The following is a 21657-nucleotide window of genomic DNA, read 5'->3' on the forward strand; positions in this document are numbered from 1 at the left end:
TTTTTTGAGACAGTGTTGCTCTGTCTCCCAGGCTGGAGTGCAGTGGTGCGATCTCAGCTCACTGCAAAACTTAATTTTTAACATTCACCTGGAAATATCTAGTAAGCTACAGGCTAACATTTTAAGTGTTAACTCATCCAAACGAGAGGTTAAAAAAAGATGTGTTGAAATCAACACAATTTTCCATGGTTGCAGAATTTATACTATAAGCAGGTACCTTAGACACAGAAGACTTGAGTTTGCCAACATAATCCCAAACTGTCTTCGGTGCGATCCTCCCACCAATGTGAATTGTGTCAGGCAAATCCTAAACAGAAAGGACTTTGCGTAAATCACTTTGAACTGTAGTAGTCACAAAAAGATGAATGCAGCCACGTGAAGGCACATACTACCCAAGATTCAAGAAGACTACAGCTATTCCAAGGAAAAGAGTCACACTTGTATTAAATGTATTACGTCCAGGATGACAAGTGACCAAATCCAAAGGGGGTGTGATGCCAACCTTCTGCCAGACAAGATTATGTTTAGAAATGACTGCCCAACACTTCTATGCTGTCTTTATGTACATACACAGAGAGTAACGATTCACATATGAGCCAGGGTGACTCCTTGCATTAAAGTCATAAATGCTACTGCTGTTTTCTGGTTAATTCTGAAAACTAAAAGGCCTGCCATGGGGTCATATGCGCCACCCCGCAAGTGGCCAGGTGTGTGTAAAGCAGGCTCCGAACACCTGGCTGTGCGCACAGCCATGTGGTCAGTGCCCCAGCGAAACCGATCACTGAGAGGCCAGACTGCAGGCTCACATTTCCGACCCTGTCCAAACTGCTGAACCTGCGGACTCATCACGGCCGTCGCCACTTTGTATTTAAGAGGCGTTTCTGCATCCAGACAGCCGGTTGCAAGAGTGTCAGGCATTTCTGTTTCTCTCCTACCTCCTGAATTAAGGGAGAAAGTCATGTGTTTGACTCTAGTTTAGAAACTCCTATGAAAGACACACACACGCACACACATTTTCTTGGTTCTAACCTCACTGAGGTAATCAAAACACCCAGAGACAGGATACGCCTTAGTGACAAATTTTGCCACACTCTGCATGTTAATAAATCCTTTCCAAATGGTGCTGAGTCGAGACAAAAAGAGGGTCGTGTCTCCCTCTGGAGGGGAACGTGATTCTGAAGTGCTGTAAAACAAAACCATAAAAAAAAAGTCAATGTCTCTCTGTGCAATGAGAATTTCAAAAGTAGAAAGCCTTTTTTTTTTTTTTGAGACAGGATCTCATTCTGTCATGCAGGCTGGAGTGCGGTGGTGCAACACAGCTGGCTGCAGTCTCCGCCTCCCAGGCTCAGGTGATCCTCCCACCTCAGCCTTTCAAGTAGCTGGGACTACATGCGTGCATTACCACACCTGGCTAATTTTTGTCTTTTTTGTAGAGATGGGGTTTTGCCATGTTGCTCAGACTGGTTTCAAACTCCTGGGCTCAAGCACATGCTGGGATGACAGGTGTGAGCCACTGTGCCCGGCTTCAAGAGTACAAAGACTTTATATGTAAAAGCAAAAGTGAACTCTTGCAAGTTTTACGTTTTTGGTAGCTTACTTTTGCCAATTACTTACTTTAATTAAAATGATACAGACATTTTGGTTAAAGAAAAATAAAGTGAATAGGCAACAAAACTGGATGAGCACAAATTTAAATGTAAATTTCTAAGATCTCTACTTCCAAAAGGACAATAAGGCACCCTACAACTGGGGCTTTTTAAAAGATGAAAGAGTGAAGCTGTATTTCAGGTTACATTTCCGAGTTCAACTATTTAATCACCAGTTATCTTTCCTTTCGTTAATCTAAAAAAAAAGTTTGGCTTGTTCAGACCACATCTGAAGTACGCACCTGATATTTGGTGACGGAGGAACTGACAGGTATCTTGGGTCAGGAGATGAGGATGGCTTAGCTAGTATGGACTTGGGCACCATCACAGAAGTCAAGACAGGCTTCGGCACATCCTGTCTGGCTTCCACCATGTGGGTGCTGTCTGGGCGGGATGCTGCGGAGGCCACGGCTGTGCATGAACTGCTTGGAGCGGTCCTGGGGTCCCGGCCGGACACTGTGACGGTGGTGACGACCCCGCTCCCACAGGAGGCTGGGCAGGAGGACAGGTCTTCCAGCGGGGAGGGATCGGGATGGCCATCTCCTAGAGGCCCAGGGAAATATGTTCTGTCCACATTTGGATGAGAAGTACTTTCTAGGCCTGGCTCAGAGGCAACTTCAGGCACAGCCTCCGGCATCACCTCATCAGCTGAATCAGGAGCTGGGTCAGGTGCAGAGCTGTCATGCTTTGATTTTAAGTCTTCTTTCTTAACAGAAGCTGACAATTTTTGTTTTTTCGGAGCTGGCTCATCTTCTGCGGAGGGAACCTGGCCTGAAGAAGGCGAGGAAAGGCTCTGTGAGAAACCCAGCCGGCACACTGGTGTTTCTCACACAAAGCCGAAAGCAATACTCTAAAGGCAGGGCAGGAAATCATTCTGGCCTTTCTGTGTGTTTAAGCTTACGTGCGGTTGCTTTTAGAAGGTTCAGTGATTTTTAACAAAACCAAGTTTAGTCTCAGCTCCAAGGCTCCATCCCCTGAACTGTGCTCACCTGTGCAAATTTTACAGTTGAGATCGAAGAGGTGTGCGCGGTGCTGACTGGTGGTGTCTTTCAACATGCTGCTGAAGACGTCAAGAAGCGGCACTGTGCTCTTCTCAGGGACAGCACGTGCTGACTCTTGCTGTTCCTAAAAAAGAAAAAGAAAAAAAAGTGAGGTCGTTTCTTCTCCAAACTCAGCTCCAAATTAGCAACACACAAGAAAAGCAGTCTCATGGGATTGAGACCCACGGGGGAGAAAAAAGGACCACCGAATACAAGGACTGAGGAATGCCACAATGACATACACCTGCTGTAAGCTCAGTGTCCTGCCCAATAATTTAAGATAACCTCAAAACATTTGGGATGGATTAGTCTATTCTCAGTGAACACAAAATCTCCCAAATGCTTACCTCTGAATCCGACACTGGCGGAGAGTCCTCCAGATCGGGGATGGCCTCCTGCCTGGGGGCCGTCTTCTTGCTTTCATTGTGCAGTTTAGTTCTGGACTCCATCACCTGAAATGAAAAAGATGAAACAGAGCTTAGGCCTTGTTTTCTAGGAGGAAAGCATCGCTCATGCAGCCATCTATGAATTTATTTCTATTAAGCTCGAGTCCTGGGTGCCTCCGCAGGTGCCCCTCAGCACTCACAGATCTCGCTGGCCTCTCTTTCCACGTGGAAAGCTCTTTAGATACAAGTTCTTCTGGCTTCAGTCTCACAAGTTTCGCCAAAGAGATTTCCTCACGCAGAACACGATGGAAGAGTCCCTATAAACAAGTATTTTTCGTTTACTCAAATAATATTCCTGTATCTGTCAATACAGAGAGCGTATGGAAAACACAGCTGCCCAGAAGTTTAGCGGGCACAGGACAAAGGCCCTCAGGGCCCACTTGCGCGTGGCACTGGGCTGAGCCCTCCCTGCAGGGTGTGACCTAACTCCCCAAACGGCCTTATGAGAGTGCGCCCCGGGATATCCCTGCTGTGAGCAAATGGCAGCCCAGAGAGCACAGGTAATAAGGTTCAACAGTGGGTTTCACGGCCTGTGCTGCACTAGCTCTGCTAAAAAAAAACAACACACAACACCTCAGGAAAAACACTTATGTACACAAGGTGGACACAAGTCAAAAAGGTAGTGTCAGGAACAAATCATTTCTGTTTAGGGCTGTTCAATGGTGAGATGCAAAGTCGGGGTATTTCAATATCCTAAAATTCTAAACAGGGAGAAGCCTGGAGGCCGATGGAGAGAGACCACCAGAAGGCTGTCAGCCCGGCGGCCTATCCCTCCCAGCTGGAGTTTCTGTCCTCGTCGCATGGCCCATGCTGCAGTGAGGAAGGACTGATCCCACTACCTGGGCGTGAGCAGCCCCTGCTCCAAGTGGTGAGAACTCAAGCAGCCCAAACCATCAGGCTCACTCGGCTGATGAGGAATATGAGAAAATAAGGTGGAAAAGGCTGTCTGAGGCCGGCATGTGGACACCCTCATATACTGGGATGAAGAACTGGACTTTATTTTGGAGCCCAGTGAAGCGACTGGCTTGTAACTTTACAGCAATGTTGAGAGGAGACTAACGTGGTGATAAAAGGCGCACTTCAGGGAAGCCAGGAAGCAGACGCGACCCTAGTTAAGGCAGGGAAGGGAAGGGGTTTCCAGGACGCTCAACGCCAGTGCAACAATACATGGGCAGCAGAAGGGTCACAGAGGAGAAAGAAACGTCTTAGCTTTCCTGGAAAGGACACGAACATCTCAAAATATTGGTTTATCCCTTTAGCGCCCAGCGAACAGAACAGGAATACTCCAACGCACCGACACCAGGAACACACCTGATTTTTAGGGTCCTTCAGGTTGAACATGATGCTGCGATATTTACTCTTGTAGCGATTATCTGTAACTTGAAACAAGTTAAACATCTCCTTCTCAATATGGAGGGCAATTTTTCCTACTTCGTTTTCTGTCATGATTAAGTCATCGCTGTCATTGACTCTGAACAGAATAAAAAAAGGAACTACATAAGACACTTGTGTATATTAAACTTTTTGAACAGTGAGGCCATCCTGCAGCCACACTCTAATGAAAGCCCTTCCATTTTAATGGGTTAAGAAATCAAGCAGAACAGCCCACCTTTTCCACAAAATCTCTTTTAAGGAGCGTCTGATATTTTGCCGAATTTGTGAATTTGGCTGCGATGGTGCAGCACTCATAGCCCCAAGGCGTCCTGGGGCTGGCGAGGCCGTTGGAACAGAAGGTACCACTGGCTTCCTTACGGCTCCCACCAAAGCAGCGGAGCCGGGGAACTTCTTGGAGGCAGCCGTCGCCGCTGCAGGTGCCGGTCCGGCCTGCCTGGCAGCTGAAGCACCACTCGATGGGGTAGCGGAGAGCCATGGCCTCTTGGGGATGGTGCCCTTGAAACCTGAGGGTGGCTTTTTAATGGCTGGTGTCGCTGCTGCCACATTAGCAAAAGATTTCTTTGGCACGAGGTTTCTAGGTGCAGGCTGCTTGCCCACCGCGGAGCCTGGAGGGGCTGTTTTCTTTGAGGCTGCCGTGGCTGCCGCTTTCTCCTCGGACCTCCTGTCTTCCTTCGTGGCTACAAAGAAGAACACAGGCGCTGAGTAAGGGAGGACACCACAGGGTGCTGTCACCTGACTCTAAAAAGCAGACTTACCCTTAAACCTGTAAGTGCCCACCTGGCATTACTGAATAGGATACACATAGAGAAAAGGATCTGTAAAATGTTAATGTTCAGAGGAGTGTAAGGGAGGACCGCCAGCAGCATTTATGACGGTGACTACATTTTATTTCAGAAAGAAAAATGCTTTATTATTATATCTTCTACCTTCAACCAGCAAACTCTAGTTATTAAAGGCTTGACTTGAGCACTAGCTAAGCTTCAAAACTGAAGGACAATTTCCTATTATCACTTTTTAAAAGGCAGATTTAGAACAGCACTATCATTATTAATTCAGGTGCAAACTTTTTGTAAACTTCAGTGAAAAAGATCGTTTAGAAGGGTAAAACAGGTTCTCTTAGCCCGGTGGGTGGGGTTTACACATCTCACTTCGTTGTCCTTCCAGACTGGAGTCCATTGGAGGCGATGCCATTAATAAAAATATGGAAAGCTGGCATACACCTGAACCACGGGAAGAGCAGCCACGCCTTTACGTGAAGAGTGAGAAGCTGAGAACGCAGCAATGCTGTTACAGGAATGCGTCCATTCACAACCCTCAGGCTGTAATTCCATTAAGTGAAGTATGAATCCAAACAAGGATTATAATTAAAAGCTCAAAGACATCAAACCCCCTCAACTTGCACAAAAAGCTTTCTATGTCAGTAGAGAATCAATCACCTTATAACCCCATGTGAGATCGTCAGAGCCCAAAGGCCCTCGAGCAGGGGACAGACGGCGTGCCAGGGGACAGATGGCCAGGGGACAGGGCTCGTTGAGGTGCACCGCATGCCGGGGCAGGGATCCAGCTAGTGGAGCAGAGTGAAACGCCTGGGGAATAGGGGGCCCCCGTGAGGGCCCCAAGACGGCAGAGGCCATCTCAGCTCTACAGGCAAGTGCCTGGGAGCTACCTTGGGTGATCAAGTAAACAAGGCACCTCCTGAGGAAAGGCTTTTCCAACGATCGGTACAGCAGCAAGCCTCCAAAACTCCCAAAGGCCTAAATGGGAGAATGTGACAAATGCTCCCAAGAGCGCTTCAGTTTTACCCAGGGATTGAAAATAAAACCGCACTCCTCCACCGTTGTCTTACTGACTGCTTTCAATAAATGAGGTAAGTCTGAAAGCTCAGGAAAGAGCCAAGACTCTACAAATAAGGCCTGATTCAACAGCCTGCCCCAGCTTGGTCCTGCAGGATGTCCCGCATGGGCTGCCAGGCTTGGCCATGTTGGCAGCGGGTGCCAGCCCTCCCCAGCAGCCAGTCCACCAAGCAGCAGCCTCAGGGCTGCAAGTCTTCCCAACTTCCCAGATAAGTACAACTCCTTCCATTTGTACAAAACTCGCAACAGTACTACATGGATCCGAAAAACGGTGTCACTGTTAACAGATACCCCAACTTTCAAACAATGGTGTCACTGTTAACAGATATTCGCCCCAACTTTCAAGATTTCCACGTGTTCTTTCCTAACCATCATTTTAATGGTAACTAAGTAAAGGCAAACCCTGTATTTTCATCTCAGGACCCTTCTAACCTCATGGCCCCTGCCTACCCCTTGCTAGATGTGGTTCAGCCACAGGACCCCCTCCTTGGCAACACTGCCAAGCCCTGTCTCCTCACCCACAACCACACCCCAAAACACTCATTCCTGTTGGAGATGGATCTTAAAAGCGCACTATAAACAATGGCAATGTCTAACACGACAGGAACAAAGGTGACAGCTAGTTTTTATCTGTCCAGGAAACTTTGCTTTTAATTCTACATGTACTATGTCATCAGATCAGGTCTATACACCCCAGGAGTCACTACCTTAGTGTTTGAAAATCTGTTTTTAACAACTCAGTTTAACTCATTAGACTTAGCTCACAGGTCTGCAGCATCTTGCCTGCAGGGTTGCAATAGGTCAGTCAGGTTAAATAAAAATCAGTGGAGGCCCTTTTTCTTGGGGGAAGCAGCGAGGGGGTGGGGTGGGGATGGAATGAAAAGGCACAGCAGGCCTAGGGTGCTGGAGGCACACAGGCAGGAGACTGACACCAGGCAGGCACCAGGAACCAAGCCCTGGTCTCCAGAGGCGGCAAACAGACACCTGCCGGGAAGCCAACCATGATTCAAACTGAAACCTCAAACCAATTCAGTGACTGCACTAGAAACCTTGGAGTGTTTTAATATCACGTTTAAAGAACTCCAAAAAAGCTGGCTGAAGGCATTTCCAGAAACCTCGGCAAAATACCTCGGCTGTCACACACAGAACACCTGTGTGCTGTGACCTGAACGGTATCTTTAACGATGTTTAACGTTCACTTTGTTGCAAGTTAGGGTTACATGCTAACTTCAAAACCATCAACTCCATTTCTCCAGATCGTAAGTGTTGGAATGAGGCGTCCATGGCCACACTCAGACTTCTGCTCGTGTAACTACACTATTGTCTCCCTCACTTAGGGAAAACCCAAGTTGAGAGATGAATTTTAGGGCACTCCCAATACATGGGATTAAAACCACCCATTACCCAAGAGTGGGGGCAGCAGATTAACGTAATTTATTTTAAAAGCAGGAAATAGCTTTCCTTAACCATTGCTATTTTAGAAAATTAACTGCTCCCTTTCTAAAGGCAACCTTTGTCATCCCTCATCTGTGCTTTAAAGAGCATGGAAATGGGCAGTCAGGTGAGTGAACGGCAGAATGTTCCAAGCCGGGCCTCTGGGAGCAGTGTCCTACAACACGCAGAAAGCCCCATTCCTGCTCTGAACGGACATGTTCTATCCAGCAACTGTTCCAGGGACCCGAGCACACACCCATTCCACTCCAGGTGGGACAGCATGGCTGGTGCTCAACTTGGGTCAGCTGCTGCTGAAATAGGGACAGAAACTTTTTAGTGGAGCTAAAATTCAATTTGCAAGTTCATCCAAATTCACTTTGAACTATTACGTTGTGTATAACTTCAGAGAAGGGCAAGCAGCAACTCCAAGCAACCCAGGAAAAAACCCCACTGCAGAAACACAGGGCTCTGTCAGGGTACGAGCCTCCCCTACACGCTGCTGGGCCCCCTGAGGGCAGCAGTGGTGGTGACCTGGTCACACCACACAGCACTGATGCCTGAGAGCCAGGGGTCCCCTGCCCCTCCCCACACCTCTCTGCCCCTTGGTCGCAGTGCTGTCTCCTTTAGCTCCCACATTCTGGGGGCCTGCCCAGGCCACTGGCCCAGATGAAACTGTTGCTGCCGGGTCTGGGTTTCAGCCAACTGCAGAATGAAGCAGGTCGTCGTCGTGCACAGGGATCAGCAGCACACTCTAATTGGCCAATTTCCCCCAAAGCAGAAGGCTGGCTGGCTGGCTGGCTTGGGTGCTACAGCGCCGCTGGCCACTGGGTGGCACCAGGGCCTGAGCAGAGACGGGGAGGAGAAAATCAGGCCGCCACCGGAGGATGGTGCTACTCCACTCCTCTCTGCAGAACTCATCCAATTGCCCCAGTGGAAGTTGTAGCAGGACAGGGATTAAAATATGGGGCAAGAGACCAAGTCTGCTCAGTTCTGGACTGTCCAGAGGCCCCCATGTAGCAACCTTATGTGCTGGATGGCTCCCCACAGGGAAAGGAACTGGTTATAAAAATCACTAAAATAAACACCACACGCCCTCACATAGGTGTTGACAATGAAGTGGCCCGCCCTGTCGCGGTACTGCTAGCTGGTTTAGGGAAGCTGGGGCACTCAGACCTCCACTGGTCTCCCACGGTGTCCTGAATCCTGCCTATCACCATCCACTACAGCTCTAAGGGCTGTTTCTACGCTATGCACCTGAAAATAGACTCAACAGTGAAGGAATTGTGGAAGTAAATTCTGTTCACTGTGACGTCAGGCCTATTTGCAGCCCTCAGTGAGGCGTGTGTACAACAATGCAGTTTCCCTCTTTACCTGTTTCTTCACTCCAAGATTGCCCGTAGTGGGAACAATCAAGGTGACAGCAGCAAGAGAAAATGTTCTGCTTTTGCTCCTCTCAACATGCTAGAATGTGTTCACATGAATTCGCCTTTTATAAGTAGTTACTAGTTTGCTTTCATGTTGCGGGGAAACGGTTACTTCCCAAATACAGCAGGCAGACTACATCGCAGACGCTCCTGAGAGGAGACCATCACTACAGCCAGGACGCCCTTGCAGGGTCCACAGCTAGACTGCCGTGTTTTGGAATACTCAAGGCTTTCCTTGGTCAGTTTTCTTACTAATACCCGCTACTTGAGTGCCTTCCAACTTAATGGAGAGGTGTGTAATTCTCCCTAAGAAACTCGTGTGATGAGGGCCACGTGGACAGATGGACGTTCCACTCAACTGCAATTTCAGTTGTGCCCAGCTGCACATGGTGTGTGCCTGGCTGCCAAGCCCATTTGGGAGCAGAGCTGCTGCTCTTCCCAAGATCTCCCACACCAGTAATTTAACCTTTATCTCAATTGTTTACTACTTAAACCAACATGTTAGGGGCATGTTAAATTAGTCCACAACCCTCCCCTGTAATCCCTCCAGTCCCAAAGGGCCATACTCAGTATAAAGCCCCTAGCTGACAGCACCAAGCAGGTCAGCTGAGGATAAAGCCAGTTACCTTACGCTCTTCTTGCCGAACTCTTCCAGGTTTGCAGCAAATGAAAGCTGCCGCAACCTTCATTTAAATAAGTAGCAAAAATTCTTGTCAATCTTCTAAGTTACTTCTCTAACTTTTAGAAGCTAAGAATATAACTGTGTATGTTGATGTGTTAACAGAAAAAAAAAAAAAAGAAACCTAGTATTATTTTACAACTTTATACAAATCTACCTGAAACTTGTGTACCACATTGGAGGAATTGTAGCAGGCGTCTTCAGAGCTGACCTCTGCACTCTGTGACACCGATAATGCCAAGGAGGCTTTCCTGAGTATTCATCTTTAGACTATGAGTAGATCCACAGCTCCGAAAGGTCCTATATGAAGGTCACTGAAGAGGTGGTGAATTCAGGGGGACCGATCCTGCTGGAAACTTCCATCCCTGCACCCCACCTGCCTAAGGTGGCTGAAGCATAAGCACAAAGGGGCAGCTGAGGGACGGACAGGGGCACCACGGGACGGTGCTGATGTGGGAGTTCACCGTGCAGGGTCACGGTTACGGAGGTGTGAAACCTTTCCCTGATGTAATTTTCTCAATGGCAGGCTGCTTTTTAAGTTTATAAAAAGTAAAACACTTAAAAATAAACAAAAGAATGTCATTACTGACAGCCAAGAAACTTCCAGTTATATGGATAACGTAAAAAAACAACTATCAAGCTATATTCTTTCTCAGAACAAATTCTGATTTTTCTAATTGGGAGGAAGAGATTGGTGGACACGTAGAGTCTGATGACTCCCAGTCTCGTTTTATTGCCGCTGACAACTCTGGAGGAGACAGATAAAAAAGAGCTCACGCGACCAGTGAAACAAGCCACCCTCCTCTCCCGGCTTTAAATTCCTGCAAAACACTCTTAAGTTCTAGAGTCCCCCCATGTATTTTTTATTAATGAAAACTGAGACTGGGTCCTCTTAGGATTTCAGTGAAATGTGCTTCTGGAGCCCACACCATGAGTTATCCTTGTGAACGGTGTTCTCCGTCCATTTCACTCCACCAGGGCCATCTCTGTGGCAGCACGTGGGAACAAGAGGCAGTGCTTCCACCTGGGCACCATGCTTAACACAGCATCTGGATTTGGGTTTACAAACTGGCAAGGTTTTCCATTTTAATTCCAACGGTTAGATGAAATGAACTGTAGAATCTGCTTTGCAGTCAAAATCTGTTCAGATCCTCAGTGTTTAAGTCACTTAATGAGCCATTTGGGGAGACAAAATACTAGAAATTGCACCTATCAAATACCATCTCAAAATTTTGAGAATTCCATCTCAGAATTCTAGTCAGTCAGGTACATCTCAGAAAAACATTTCCAACTGACTTCATGCCTGGACAATAATGGGAGGTGAACAGTGGAAATAAAGAGAAAAAAATGGAATAAGAATTTATAAAACCACAAAAGAAACATCATGATCTTTGAGAGAAGTTATGTGCACCAAATGTTTACGTAAGCTAAATAAACTGTATATATAAGAAACAATTTTTAAAAACAAATGGGAGGAACAAGGTGAGGCTGTGAAGGACCTACTGATATCTTAGCAGGGGACACAGCCTCCTCCTAGCAATGGCGGCAGAGTGTCTGTGCACACCAGGCCTCACCTGTTGGACAGGAACCCCCAGGTCAACCGAGTGCCATGGGAAGGACAGGAGGGTGCCCGGGGGCACTTTGGGGAGCAGCAGCGGCAGCTCCACCACGTGGGTCTTCTGATGGTGTGTGTGGTGAGGCAAGTGTGAATCAGCTCATGGGACAGACCCACACCAGCCTCTCACTTCCAAACTCACCCCCTACCAGGGAGGGCGAGCTCCGTGGCCAGCCAGGGAGGCAGGGCAGGGGCCCCAAAGGCATACAGTGGTGGCAGGCTCCCCAGTATCTGTTGAGCCTACAAAAGTGCAGAGGTGTTTAGGGGAGAGGCAGAGACATGGTAGCTGCTCTCACCAATGCCTCTAACTCTGCTCCAATCGATCACCTTTTGGGAAGACAACATTTACGGGATAACAAAACGAGCAGAAGCTACTAGCTCAAAAGTGTGTCGTCCCCATTCGCATCCTATATAAATGCTGGAAATCCACCAATTTTAACTTGAGGTGATGTGTTGGGAAGGTTAACAGGCAATTTCCCCCACTTCCTGTCCCTGGAGCAAATCAGCTTCCCAGGGGAGCTGATGTGTGGCAAAGAAGGGAAGAGGGAGAAGAGGTCAGAGTACCCCGCTATGGGCAGAACAGCAGCCTCCTGGTCGACCTCTCCCCGCTCACAGTGCAGGAGGCAGGCAGGAAGCAATAACCCAGGGCTGAGAGCCCCTCATTTCCCCATCTTCCCACCAATGCTCCCTCCCCACAATGTACACGGACTCTTCCAACTCCACATGTGGAGTCTCTGGCAGCTTTTCAATTTTGGTTGACACAGATGGAAATTAACCAAACTGAAATTATCACCCACTTATCTGAACTGACACTATAACCGCAGTTTTTCTTTTCTTCACTGTTACGTGTCTAAAACCAATGTACAGCTAAATTTTAGTACAGCATTAAAAATCCCTCTGCATTCACAGGTGGGTGACACTTTAAGCACATTAGCTCTGTAGAACTGCTCTATCGTAGAGGTGCTAGAATCTGATGAACATTTGAGGCACTTGCTAGCATAAAATTCTCAGCTCAAACAATGTAAGGTATCTCGAGATTCATTATAATGCAGCAATTGCATGATTCATTTTATGTGCGGCTCAATTTCTTAGGTCTAGGCTGTTTACATGATCAAAACGAGGGACATATTTTTCTTCTTTTATTAAGCTACTCAGACTCAATAACTGCATATTTTTAGCCAAGCGCAGTGGCTCACATCTGCAATCCCAGCACTCTGGGAGGCCGAGTTGGGCAGATCACATGAGGCCAGGAGTTCAAGACCAGCCTGGCCAACATGGTGAAACCCCGTCTCTACTAAAAATACAAAAATTAGCCAGGCATGGTGGCACGGGCCTGTAATCCCAGCTACTCAGGAGGCTGAGGTAGGAGAATCGTTTGAACCCGGAGGTGGAGCTTGCAGTGAGCCGAGATCGTGCCACTGCACTCCAGCCTGGGTGACAGAGCAAGACTCTTGTCTCAAAAAAAAAAAAAAGTGTCTTTTTTGTAAGGCACACCAGACCTAGCATAGGTCTGCTTGCCTGCATGAGTGCCTTCCCTTAGGGAATCTGCTCAAAGTCTGACGACGGGAAAGTGGGGCACTCTGTGATCATCTTTGAATTGAGACTATTTAACCTTTCGGTGCTTTTTAAAAAAAGCACAAAATGCACTATAGACAGAAGGCATTAAAGACTGAATTGAAAATAGTTTTATAGCAGAAAACTGAGAAGCAAGAAAACATTAAAATTGCACCACAGAATCTGAGGTTTCAAAGATCTGTTTGAAATATCTTCATTTCATTAATTTGAAATTTGGGGCAGGATATGATCTTAACAGTAAACATTCAAGAGAGGAGGGCAAGAAAGCCAGTCACATGTAGAATACCAAGTCCAAGGCACGCGTCCTGCGGTCAGGACAGTGTTCTAGGTGTGAACTCACTTACCGTGGGGCCTATGAAGCAGGAGTGTGTGGCCTTCGAAGTTCGAATGTGTTCATGCGGGTGTGTAGCGTGTGAATCGGACATGGAAAAAAAAAATCCCCTATCTGCCCAGTCAAAAATAAATGTACACCTGAAAATCAGACGCAACACTAACTTGCAAAGATTCCCACAACATAAAAAAGAAGTGATGCTTTCATGTGCTGGCCGTGGACAATGTGGAAAAACTGAAGCGTATAAAGCGCTGTCGTCAGAACAACTCATGTGCAGACAGGGGTGGATGTGGCGTGCCGGGCAGTGTGGCTATGCAATCAGACTGGGATGAAGAGAATACGAATACTTACCAGAGCCTGACAGTGAAAACAGAGATTAAAGAATCAATCATTAAGGTGAACGTTCACCAGTGAGGTTTACAGCTTTGGAAAACAGTGACAGGAAGTCCTGACAGACTAGGGATGGACACAGGGCAGCAGGAGGCATCCTGGACATGGGCTCTGCTTCCCGCTGATGGTGCAGCCGGTGTCTGTGATCAGCTTAACACACAGCTGCAACTCCCAGTCCTGGACAGGCCCAGGGGATGGCTATCCAGAAAGAACGGGAGGGGTCCAGGAGGCCAACCCCTAGGTGATACATACATTTATACAACAGTGACGGCGAGGGAGCAGCAGTCTTTTCTGGCTTTACTGCATTGTAATTGTGATCGCTCGCCCACGACGGCGTGCTGCTCTCACAAGCTGCTTCCTTCCCGAGTGCTTCACTCCGCGCAGGGACCACCACTGCTTTCTTCACTGTGGTCTCTTTTTTTTCTGGAGCTGGTCTCTTGTGCACAGAAGAGATTTTAATACCTGCCTGGATAATCAGTAAAACCCCAAATCATTAAAAAGGTAAGAAATCATACCTTCACTTCATTTCACTGAGAGATGAAGGCGGGGACCCAATGTCTTCCTGAGGCCATCTGAAGACCCTGCACCCATCCTGCGCCTGCGTGGCAGCAGTTCAACACATTTGCGTATTCAGTGGGCCCGCAGTGTCCCCGTGCAAAACTGAGAACTTCAACCACTTGTGCTCCGTGAAGGGCGGCTGGCACAGAGTCACCTGCAACCCTGATGAGGTGCCAGGTTGCCAAGATGACAGGAGGAGCAGCCACTGGACAGGCTGCCAAGATGACAGGAGGAGTGCGGCAATGAACCAAATGAGCCAAATGAGAGGAAAGGCCTGCGCGCGAGGCTGTGCCCAACGCCAAGGGTTCAAAAGGACCAGCCTTAAAAATTAAGTCATTCGAAGGCTAAATAATCATTTGAAAATAATCAAGAAAACTCCCCGAACAGTGCTAGTTACGCTTTGCTGGTCACAAACATAACAGGGGCAGTGACACAGCCACCGCCACCTGAGCCTCAGAAGGGCCTTCAAGTCTAAGACAAGAGTTTGCGATTTCTAAACATCCTTGATTCTTTCCAAATAACACGGAGTACAAACATGAGACAATTCTGAGAGCCGGGTCTTAAATGAAGACCACAGCCTTGCCCCGAACCCGCCTCCCACTCCTACCTGCCTGCAAGTCTACGCTCTACAAACTCCACCGGCTGGTTACCAACTCTTCTCACAAGACAGCAGGGTGTGTCCTGAAGTCTTATGCCCCCCGTGCAGTGCCATTGTCAGCATCTGCTTTACTGCACTTGTGTTAATTAACCCCTCAGCTAACGGGCAGAGAAGGGAAAACTGGTGGGAAGGTGGAAGACAAAGGTCAAGGCGACACCACGTGTGCGCCCCCTACACCTGCCACCCCCACACGGTCTACAAACCAACAGTTCTGTAACAAACGCTCTCACGCCTGTGCGTCCACTGCCTGGGCGGCTGGTCCTGGTCCACTCACCTGAGCACCACATTTCGGAAGACTGGGCTTCTCTGGCTTCATCTTCATCTTTTCTTTAGGCTTTGGCTTCTGTTCTTTACCTGAGCTTAGAAACTTCATTGTCGCTGCGGCGTGTTTGAGGATACAGTCATTACTGCAGTACACCGAGTCGGGCTGCGCCACGTGACAGCACCCGGGTCCAATACATTTTGAGGCACCAGGTGCCTCTATCACCTGCAGAACAAAACAGATGACTTCAAACAATGTACTTGCCAATTTTAAGCAGTTGTGTGTTTTGTAAAATCACCATTTATAGTACCAAGGCCACAGTTTTAAAATGAGATACTAATAGTACTTTTAATATGAATAAACATTTTGTTGATTCAAGCTATGAAAAAGCCAGGTAAGGCATTCACACTGTCACTGCCCGTCATGCCCTGCAGGGGGCAGGAGTGTGAGGAGACCCCTGGACTCCCGCCCTCTGCTCTGTGCACCCCTGTCGAGGGTGGGCGGGGCCCATGGGACCTCACATCCACCATGAGGCTCCGCTAGAGGACCCACATGCAGGGCTTCTTCAGATGTAATTAAGGATCTAACTGGGATGACTGCAAGTCAAATGGGTCCGGCTCAATCAGGTAAAAACCCTTAAAAATGGAACTGGGTCTTTCGTGAAGAGAGAAGACTTCATAGCTGGTTTTGAGGTAAGCTTCCCTGCTTTGAGAGGGTTACCTGTGGCTAGGATCTGAGGGCAAGGCTGCCAAGTAAAATACAGTATGCCAATGAAATCGGAATGTCAGATAAACAATGAGTAATTTTTCAGTTAAGTATGCCCCCCAAATTGCATGAAACATACTTTTTTTTTGTTTGAGACAGGGTCTCGCTCTGTTGCCCAGGCCGGAGAGCAGTGGCACAATCATAGCTCACTGCAGCCTTGATGTCCTGGGCTCAAGTGATCCTCCCACCCCAGCCTCCCCAGTAGCTGGGACTACAGGCACGTACCACCACGCCCAGCTCATTATTTTTTTTTTTGTAGAGATGGGGGTCTCGCTACGTTGCCCAGGCTGGTCTCGAACTCTTGGCCTCAAGTGATCCTCCCATCTTGACTTCTCAAAGTGCTGGGATGACAGGTGTGAGCCACAGCACCCGGCCAGACACACTTATATAGTAAAAAACAGCGTGAGGGCTTCTGGAAGGGAATCCCCTGCCAAGCCTCTCGAGACCACAGCCCCCGCTGCACCGTGACTGCAGACCTGTGAGACCTGAGCAGCAGGCCCAGGCTTCCCATGGAAATGGAGGCATAAATGTGAGCTCCTTCAAGCCAGGACTGCAGTAACTCATCATGCAGCAGGAGGAAACTCCCGCACCACAAGCAGCTTGACCACTGCTGTTTACAAAGTCTGTCTCGATGATCAGGCCTCAGCACACACGAACATGTCCCTCACACATACTTAAGCGAAACCTTATTTCTCAAATTAAATATTTAACATAATCAGTTTTCCTCCACAGAATCTAAGTTTTATTGAGAATACAATTTAGGTTTGTGCAGGGTATTGTCAAGCACAATGACAATTAAAAAAAAAAAATGTTGGGCGTGGTGGTGTGTGCTTGCAGTCCCAGCTACTTGGGAGGCTAAGGTGGGAGGATCACTCAAGCCCAGGAAATCGAGGCTGCAGTGAGCTGGGACTGTGCCACCGAACTCCAGCCTGGGCAACAGAGCGAAGCCTCAACTGCACAAAAAACAGAATCAATATATTTACAAAATAAAGACATAAAACCAATGACTTTTCTCATGAATTCCCATTTCCATTCATCTCTGAATGCCTAGATGTGGTCTCTGACAGCAGCGCAGCATGAGCCTTCAGCCCCTCCATGCCTCCAGGGCACGCTCCTAGGTGCACGGCCCAGCCTTCGGACATCCTCACCTTGCAGCTAACGCAGTGCAAGAGTGTGAAGGCAGAGATGCTTCTAGACACAGCAATTTCCAATACCTGCCAGAGGACAGGCAGCTGGGTGGGGACAGGCCCGGGACGCTGGAGGGACCAGAGTGAAAACACGCCAAGTCACACCTGCCCTGTGGGGACTGGAATGGAGACTGCAAACACAAGACAGCAGCAGAAGCTGACAGCATGTGGGAAACGTCATAAACATCAGGGGGAGAGAATTAAGTGTCAACACAGCTGCAAGACAGAGAAACCACTCTCAACACAAGCACCCCGAGGAGCCAGCACCAGAACCACGAGGCAGCTGGAGACGGCAGGTGACACAGGAGCACCGCCACTCCCATCGTTCAGAAACAATTCCTTTCTGCTAGTGCATACAAAACATGTAAGCAACACCCAAATCCTCAAAGATGGGCTGATTTCAACAATTAAGTCATTAATAGTAGAGGAGGTAGACAGGGTAAGAATAAAAATAGAAAGGCCTCACCCAGGTGGAGTGAGGCAGGAACCCGGGAGAGGCACTGCCCCACATGGGTGCAGCACCCGTCCTGGGAGGAATTTCTATCTAGAGCGAGACTGAAACCCGTGAGGCCGACTGCTGAATGCTTGTCTCAGCGGACAAACACTTACAGGCTGGAAGATCTTGAGTTTCTTCTTGCCGCTTGGATTTGCAGCTTTCTCAATTCTACCCTTGATCCCTTGGTCTTCGCTAGACTTCTGCTCTATTGTTCCCATACTTGTACAATCGGTGCCATCAGCATCTCCAGGTCTCCATTTAGCTTCCTGCTGATCTGCCGTTTCTGAATGAGTCTCATCCTGCACTTGCAGAATGGTGCAGTTTGGGCAGATATAGTCTTCCCCATTCCTTTCCAAAAGCCTCCCTCGAGCCTCAGAAATGCCCACACAATCGCCATGAAACCATTCTTCACAGCGGTCACAGCAAATCATAAACCTGAAATTATAAAATAACGGTGTTAGCAATGGGACGTGAGTGACAAGCACTTTTCAACACATTAATAAGCCAACTGGTTTTAACTTCATGAAAAAATGCAAATATACAGAAAAGTAGAGATTAAGAACGTCCTCATGCCTTTCCTTTGATTTTAACATTCAACCAAATTTACTTCACCGTTTTTTAAGAGTAGCGCATTTTAGGAGCGAACTCTAAGGCATCCACCACAGATACCTCAGCAAGTCTCCCCCCAAAACTGCGACAATGCCTTTATCCCAGCGCCAAGCCAACAGGCTGCCTATCACCATCTGACACCCAGTCCTAGCAGAGATCTTTTGAGCCGCCCCAATGTTTGCACTAGGCCAGCTGCGGTCTGCACATGCCCCTCTGCTATGTCTCCCAAGGGGCAGTCTAGAGGAGCAGTCTGACAGACAGACCCCGGAGTGACGGACACATTCTCCTCCATGCTGTCTACACAGAGCCACTGGCTGCACGTGGCTCACATGACTGGGGTGGGGCGCTATTCACCTCCTCACTTGACTGGAAACAGCCATGTGTGGCTGGTGGCTACCAGAGTGGAGAGGTGGCTCTAGGAAGTCCTTAGCCACTCTCATGTGTTTCTTTTTTGACAACTTGTTCATCTTTTCCAACAAATCGCTCATTCAGCCTAGCTTTGTAACCCTTTAAAATGAAAACAAATGGAAAATTCTGTTTGCAACCCTGGGATTTCTGTGGGTGCCCACACATGACCCACCTGTTGTTGTGAGGCTGGCGGCAAATGCAATACAGGGCGTTGGGGTCGTAACCCTCACATTCAGGCTTCGGTCGGCCCAAGTCTCCAGGCTCCTCATCTTTGATGTCCTGAGCCGCCTTTCCCTCCAACTTACTCTCTCTGTCATCTTTCCCAGCCTGGGACACAACCCCCTGATCGTTCTCGGGCTCCTGCTTACTGGGCAGGACGCCCTCCACAGTGTCACTGGCCTCGGAGCCCACAGTCTCGGCGGGACCCTCCTCCCGGCGCTTCTTCCGCAGGCGACTCTGGATCCCTTTCACGGGCCTCTCAGTGGGCTCCTGTTCCCGCTTCCTGCGAAGGCGATTCTGAAGCTCTTTCAAGGTCAGGCCATCGCTGTCACTATCGGAGGTGTCATCGTGGTCATCCCCTCCTTTCACCTTTTCAGAAGAGGCTGGTCGTTCCTTCACAGCTGTGGAAGCAGACTGGGGGCCGCTTCTGGTCTCAGAAGCGCTTTCCACGCTGCCCTCGGACGCTGTCTCGGCGTCTGTGGCGGGGCATGACGTGGGCTCACCAGAATCCTCCAGGGAGACAGGCATGCTCCTCCTGCCACGGCGCCGCGCAATAGTCAGGAACTGCTCCACGCGCTCAGTGCGCTTGGGCTGCCTCCCACTGCGCCGCAGGGACAGGCCCAGCTGCTGCTGTGGGGGTGGCGGCTCCAGTGGGTCAACCTCAGCGTCCCCTGCGCCCTCTCGCTTGGCGATAGTGGTCCTTCGAAAACCCCATGTTTTCCTGAACTCTTTGCTGGTGGGTTTGATGGCCTTAGGTGCCTCCTCATTGCTCGGGTCACCTTTGTCGTCCATACCTAGCGGTAAAGCGTAAGCACATAGTGACCAACTGACCACAGAACACAAGATGACATTGCCGCTAAACACGCGCAGCAGGGGCTACCTCCCTACAAACAGCGGAGCTCTACATAAAGCAAGTCCTTCTGACCAGTGTTTCCTAATGTGTGCTATGTGAGATGATTCAAGATGATTTGTAAAGATAATTTTAATACAGTTAAACAACTAATGTTTAGACAAAAATACAGCTAGCAAATCAAATGTACAATTTCATCATTTAACTGCTTAGGACAAGGCTTCACAAGCCAGGCAGTAGGGACAAATAGGAAATATTGGACAGTATAGCAGGGTAAGGACTTGAGTAAGGACGTGAGCAGCTCGGAGGTGGCACGAGCTCCCCAGCACCTCCGCAGGCAGATGGGCTGCTCTGACCACAAGCACAGTGAACAAGACGCTGTGCCAGTTTGGGCGTGGCCTGCAAAGGGACCCAAGTCTGTTCTGGACTTTTACAAGTATGGGCTGGCCACCACCATGCTGAAAAGAGGATATGAAGAAGCTGAGTCCCGACTTTCAGCTCCCCAACCAGGGGCTGGGGCCAGGAAGGATGCTATCACTATCTGGGACCCTCCATACCAGCCCTGCTGCCAAGTGAATGACCCTCATGGGCACAAAGTGAGAGAACTGCCTAACTCCTGACTCAACAGATTGTGTGGTATGAAATAAACCTTGTTTTAGTCTACTGAGCTTTGGAGATATTGTTAGCAGCAACAGACAACTGGGACACTTAGAAAACATGGTCAAGGCGATCACTTTAAGGTATATTTCTTTTTTTTTTTTTTTGAGACGGAGTCTTGCTCTGTCCCCAGGCTGGAGTTAGCCACCGTGCCAGGCCAGTATATTTTTTTTTTTCTGTATTATTTTTCACTTTCATTCTAATACATTACTAAAGAATCTTATTTATGAAACTTTTACTCTTGTTGAAATGACAAAAATCTGAAAAAGACAGTAGATACTTTGAGAATTCTTTTCCAAGCTGTCCAAGCTTTAATTACATTTCAATGCTAATGATGACTCTGACTTTATGCCATGTTCCATCCTGGGGGAAGGACTGGCATAAAATGAAAGCCTTAAAAAATATACAAAATGGGGCCGGGCCTGGTGGCTCAAGCCCATAATCCCAGCACTTCGGGAGGCCGAGGCAGGCAGACCACTTGAGGTTAGGAGTTCAAGACCAGCCTGGCCAACATGGTGAAACCCCATCTCTATTAAAAATACAAAAATTAGCTGGGCATGGTGGCAGGCGCCTGTAATCCCAGATACTTGGGAGGCTGAGGCAGGAGAATTGCTTGAATCCAGGAGGTGGAGGTTGCAGTAAGCCGAGATCGCACCACTGCACTCCAGCCTGGGTGAGCAAGACTCAGTCTCAAAAAAAAAAAAAGAACAAAAATACAAAATGGAAAATTACTTGCAACCTGTAACCTGTGTTGTTCTTTTTGCTTCCCTCTAAATGCTGTCACTTCTCATTTTCCTGTCCAGCTAAAGATGCTGCCTGGCCGTGGCCTCCACGCTCTGTAAACATGACCCACACCCCCCAGGGCACTCCACGGAAGCCTTGGAGATAAGGGACACATCACTTCTATGCTCACCTGAAGTGACCCCATTGTTAAAGGACACAGCTCAACTCAATCAGGGCACCAGCAGCGACTCCAAGTCAGGGTGCAAACTCTGGAGGCTGCTGTGTGAGGGGGCACTAGAGACGGTGGTGAACAGAAAGGGGGGCTTCTTTCACCAGCCAGGTGACCCCAGGCAAGTCACAAGGAACCGCTCTGATCCAGGAGGCAATGCTGACCTCAAACATTAAGGGCAAAGCAGAGAATGCTGCTTACAAATATA

At 48.5% G+C, this 21657-nt stretch overlaps 1 protein-coding gene across 8 annotated transcripts in view; it reads right to left on the reverse strand.

Moving 5' to 3' along the window:
* DIDO1 (death inducer-obliterator 1) overlaps nucleotides 1-21657 on the reverse strand; it is a 59821-nt gene that overhangs the window by 14043 nt on the left and 24121 nt on the right. For 6 of the 8 annotated variants that reach the window (XM_004062503.5, XM_019016926.4, XM_019016923.4 and 3 more), the window contains exons 3-14: nucleotides 18944-19784; nucleotides 17868-18189; nucleotides 15319-15531; nucleotides 14081-14294; nucleotides 4742-5204; nucleotides 4444-4603; nucleotides 3273-3389; nucleotides 3034-3138; nucleotides 2636-2771; nucleotides 1889-2417; nucleotides 1030-1183; nucleotides 218-307 (exon numbers count right to left, since the gene is read on the reverse strand). In XM_004062503.5, coding sequence (XP_004062551.3) covers nucleotides 218-307; nucleotides 1030-1183; nucleotides 1889-2417; nucleotides 2636-2771; nucleotides 3034-3138; nucleotides 3273-3389; nucleotides 4444-4603; nucleotides 4742-5204; nucleotides 14081-14294; nucleotides 15319-15531; nucleotides 17868-18189; nucleotides 18944-19782 — 3342 coding nt within the window. In that variant the 5' untranslated portion in view covers nucleotides 19783-19784. Of the gene's footprint in view, nucleotides 1-217; nucleotides 308-1029; nucleotides 1184-1888; nucleotides 2418-2635; nucleotides 2772-3033; nucleotides 3139-3272; nucleotides 3390-4443; nucleotides 4604-4741; nucleotides 5205-13202; nucleotides 14295-15318; nucleotides 15532-17219; nucleotides 17742-17867; nucleotides 18190-18943; nucleotides 19785-21657 lie in introns of those variants that run through there. The other 2 variants (XM_055372614.2, XM_063702435.1) reach the window with 2 other exon arrangements.

This window comes from Gorilla gorilla, chromosome 21 (genome assembly GCF_029281585.2).
Source record: "Gorilla gorilla gorilla isolate KB3781 chromosome 21, NHGRI_mGorGor1-v2.1_pri, whole genome shotgun sequence".
Lineage (NCBI taxonomy): Eukaryota > Metazoa > Chordata > Mammalia > Primates > Hominidae > Gorilla > Gorilla gorilla.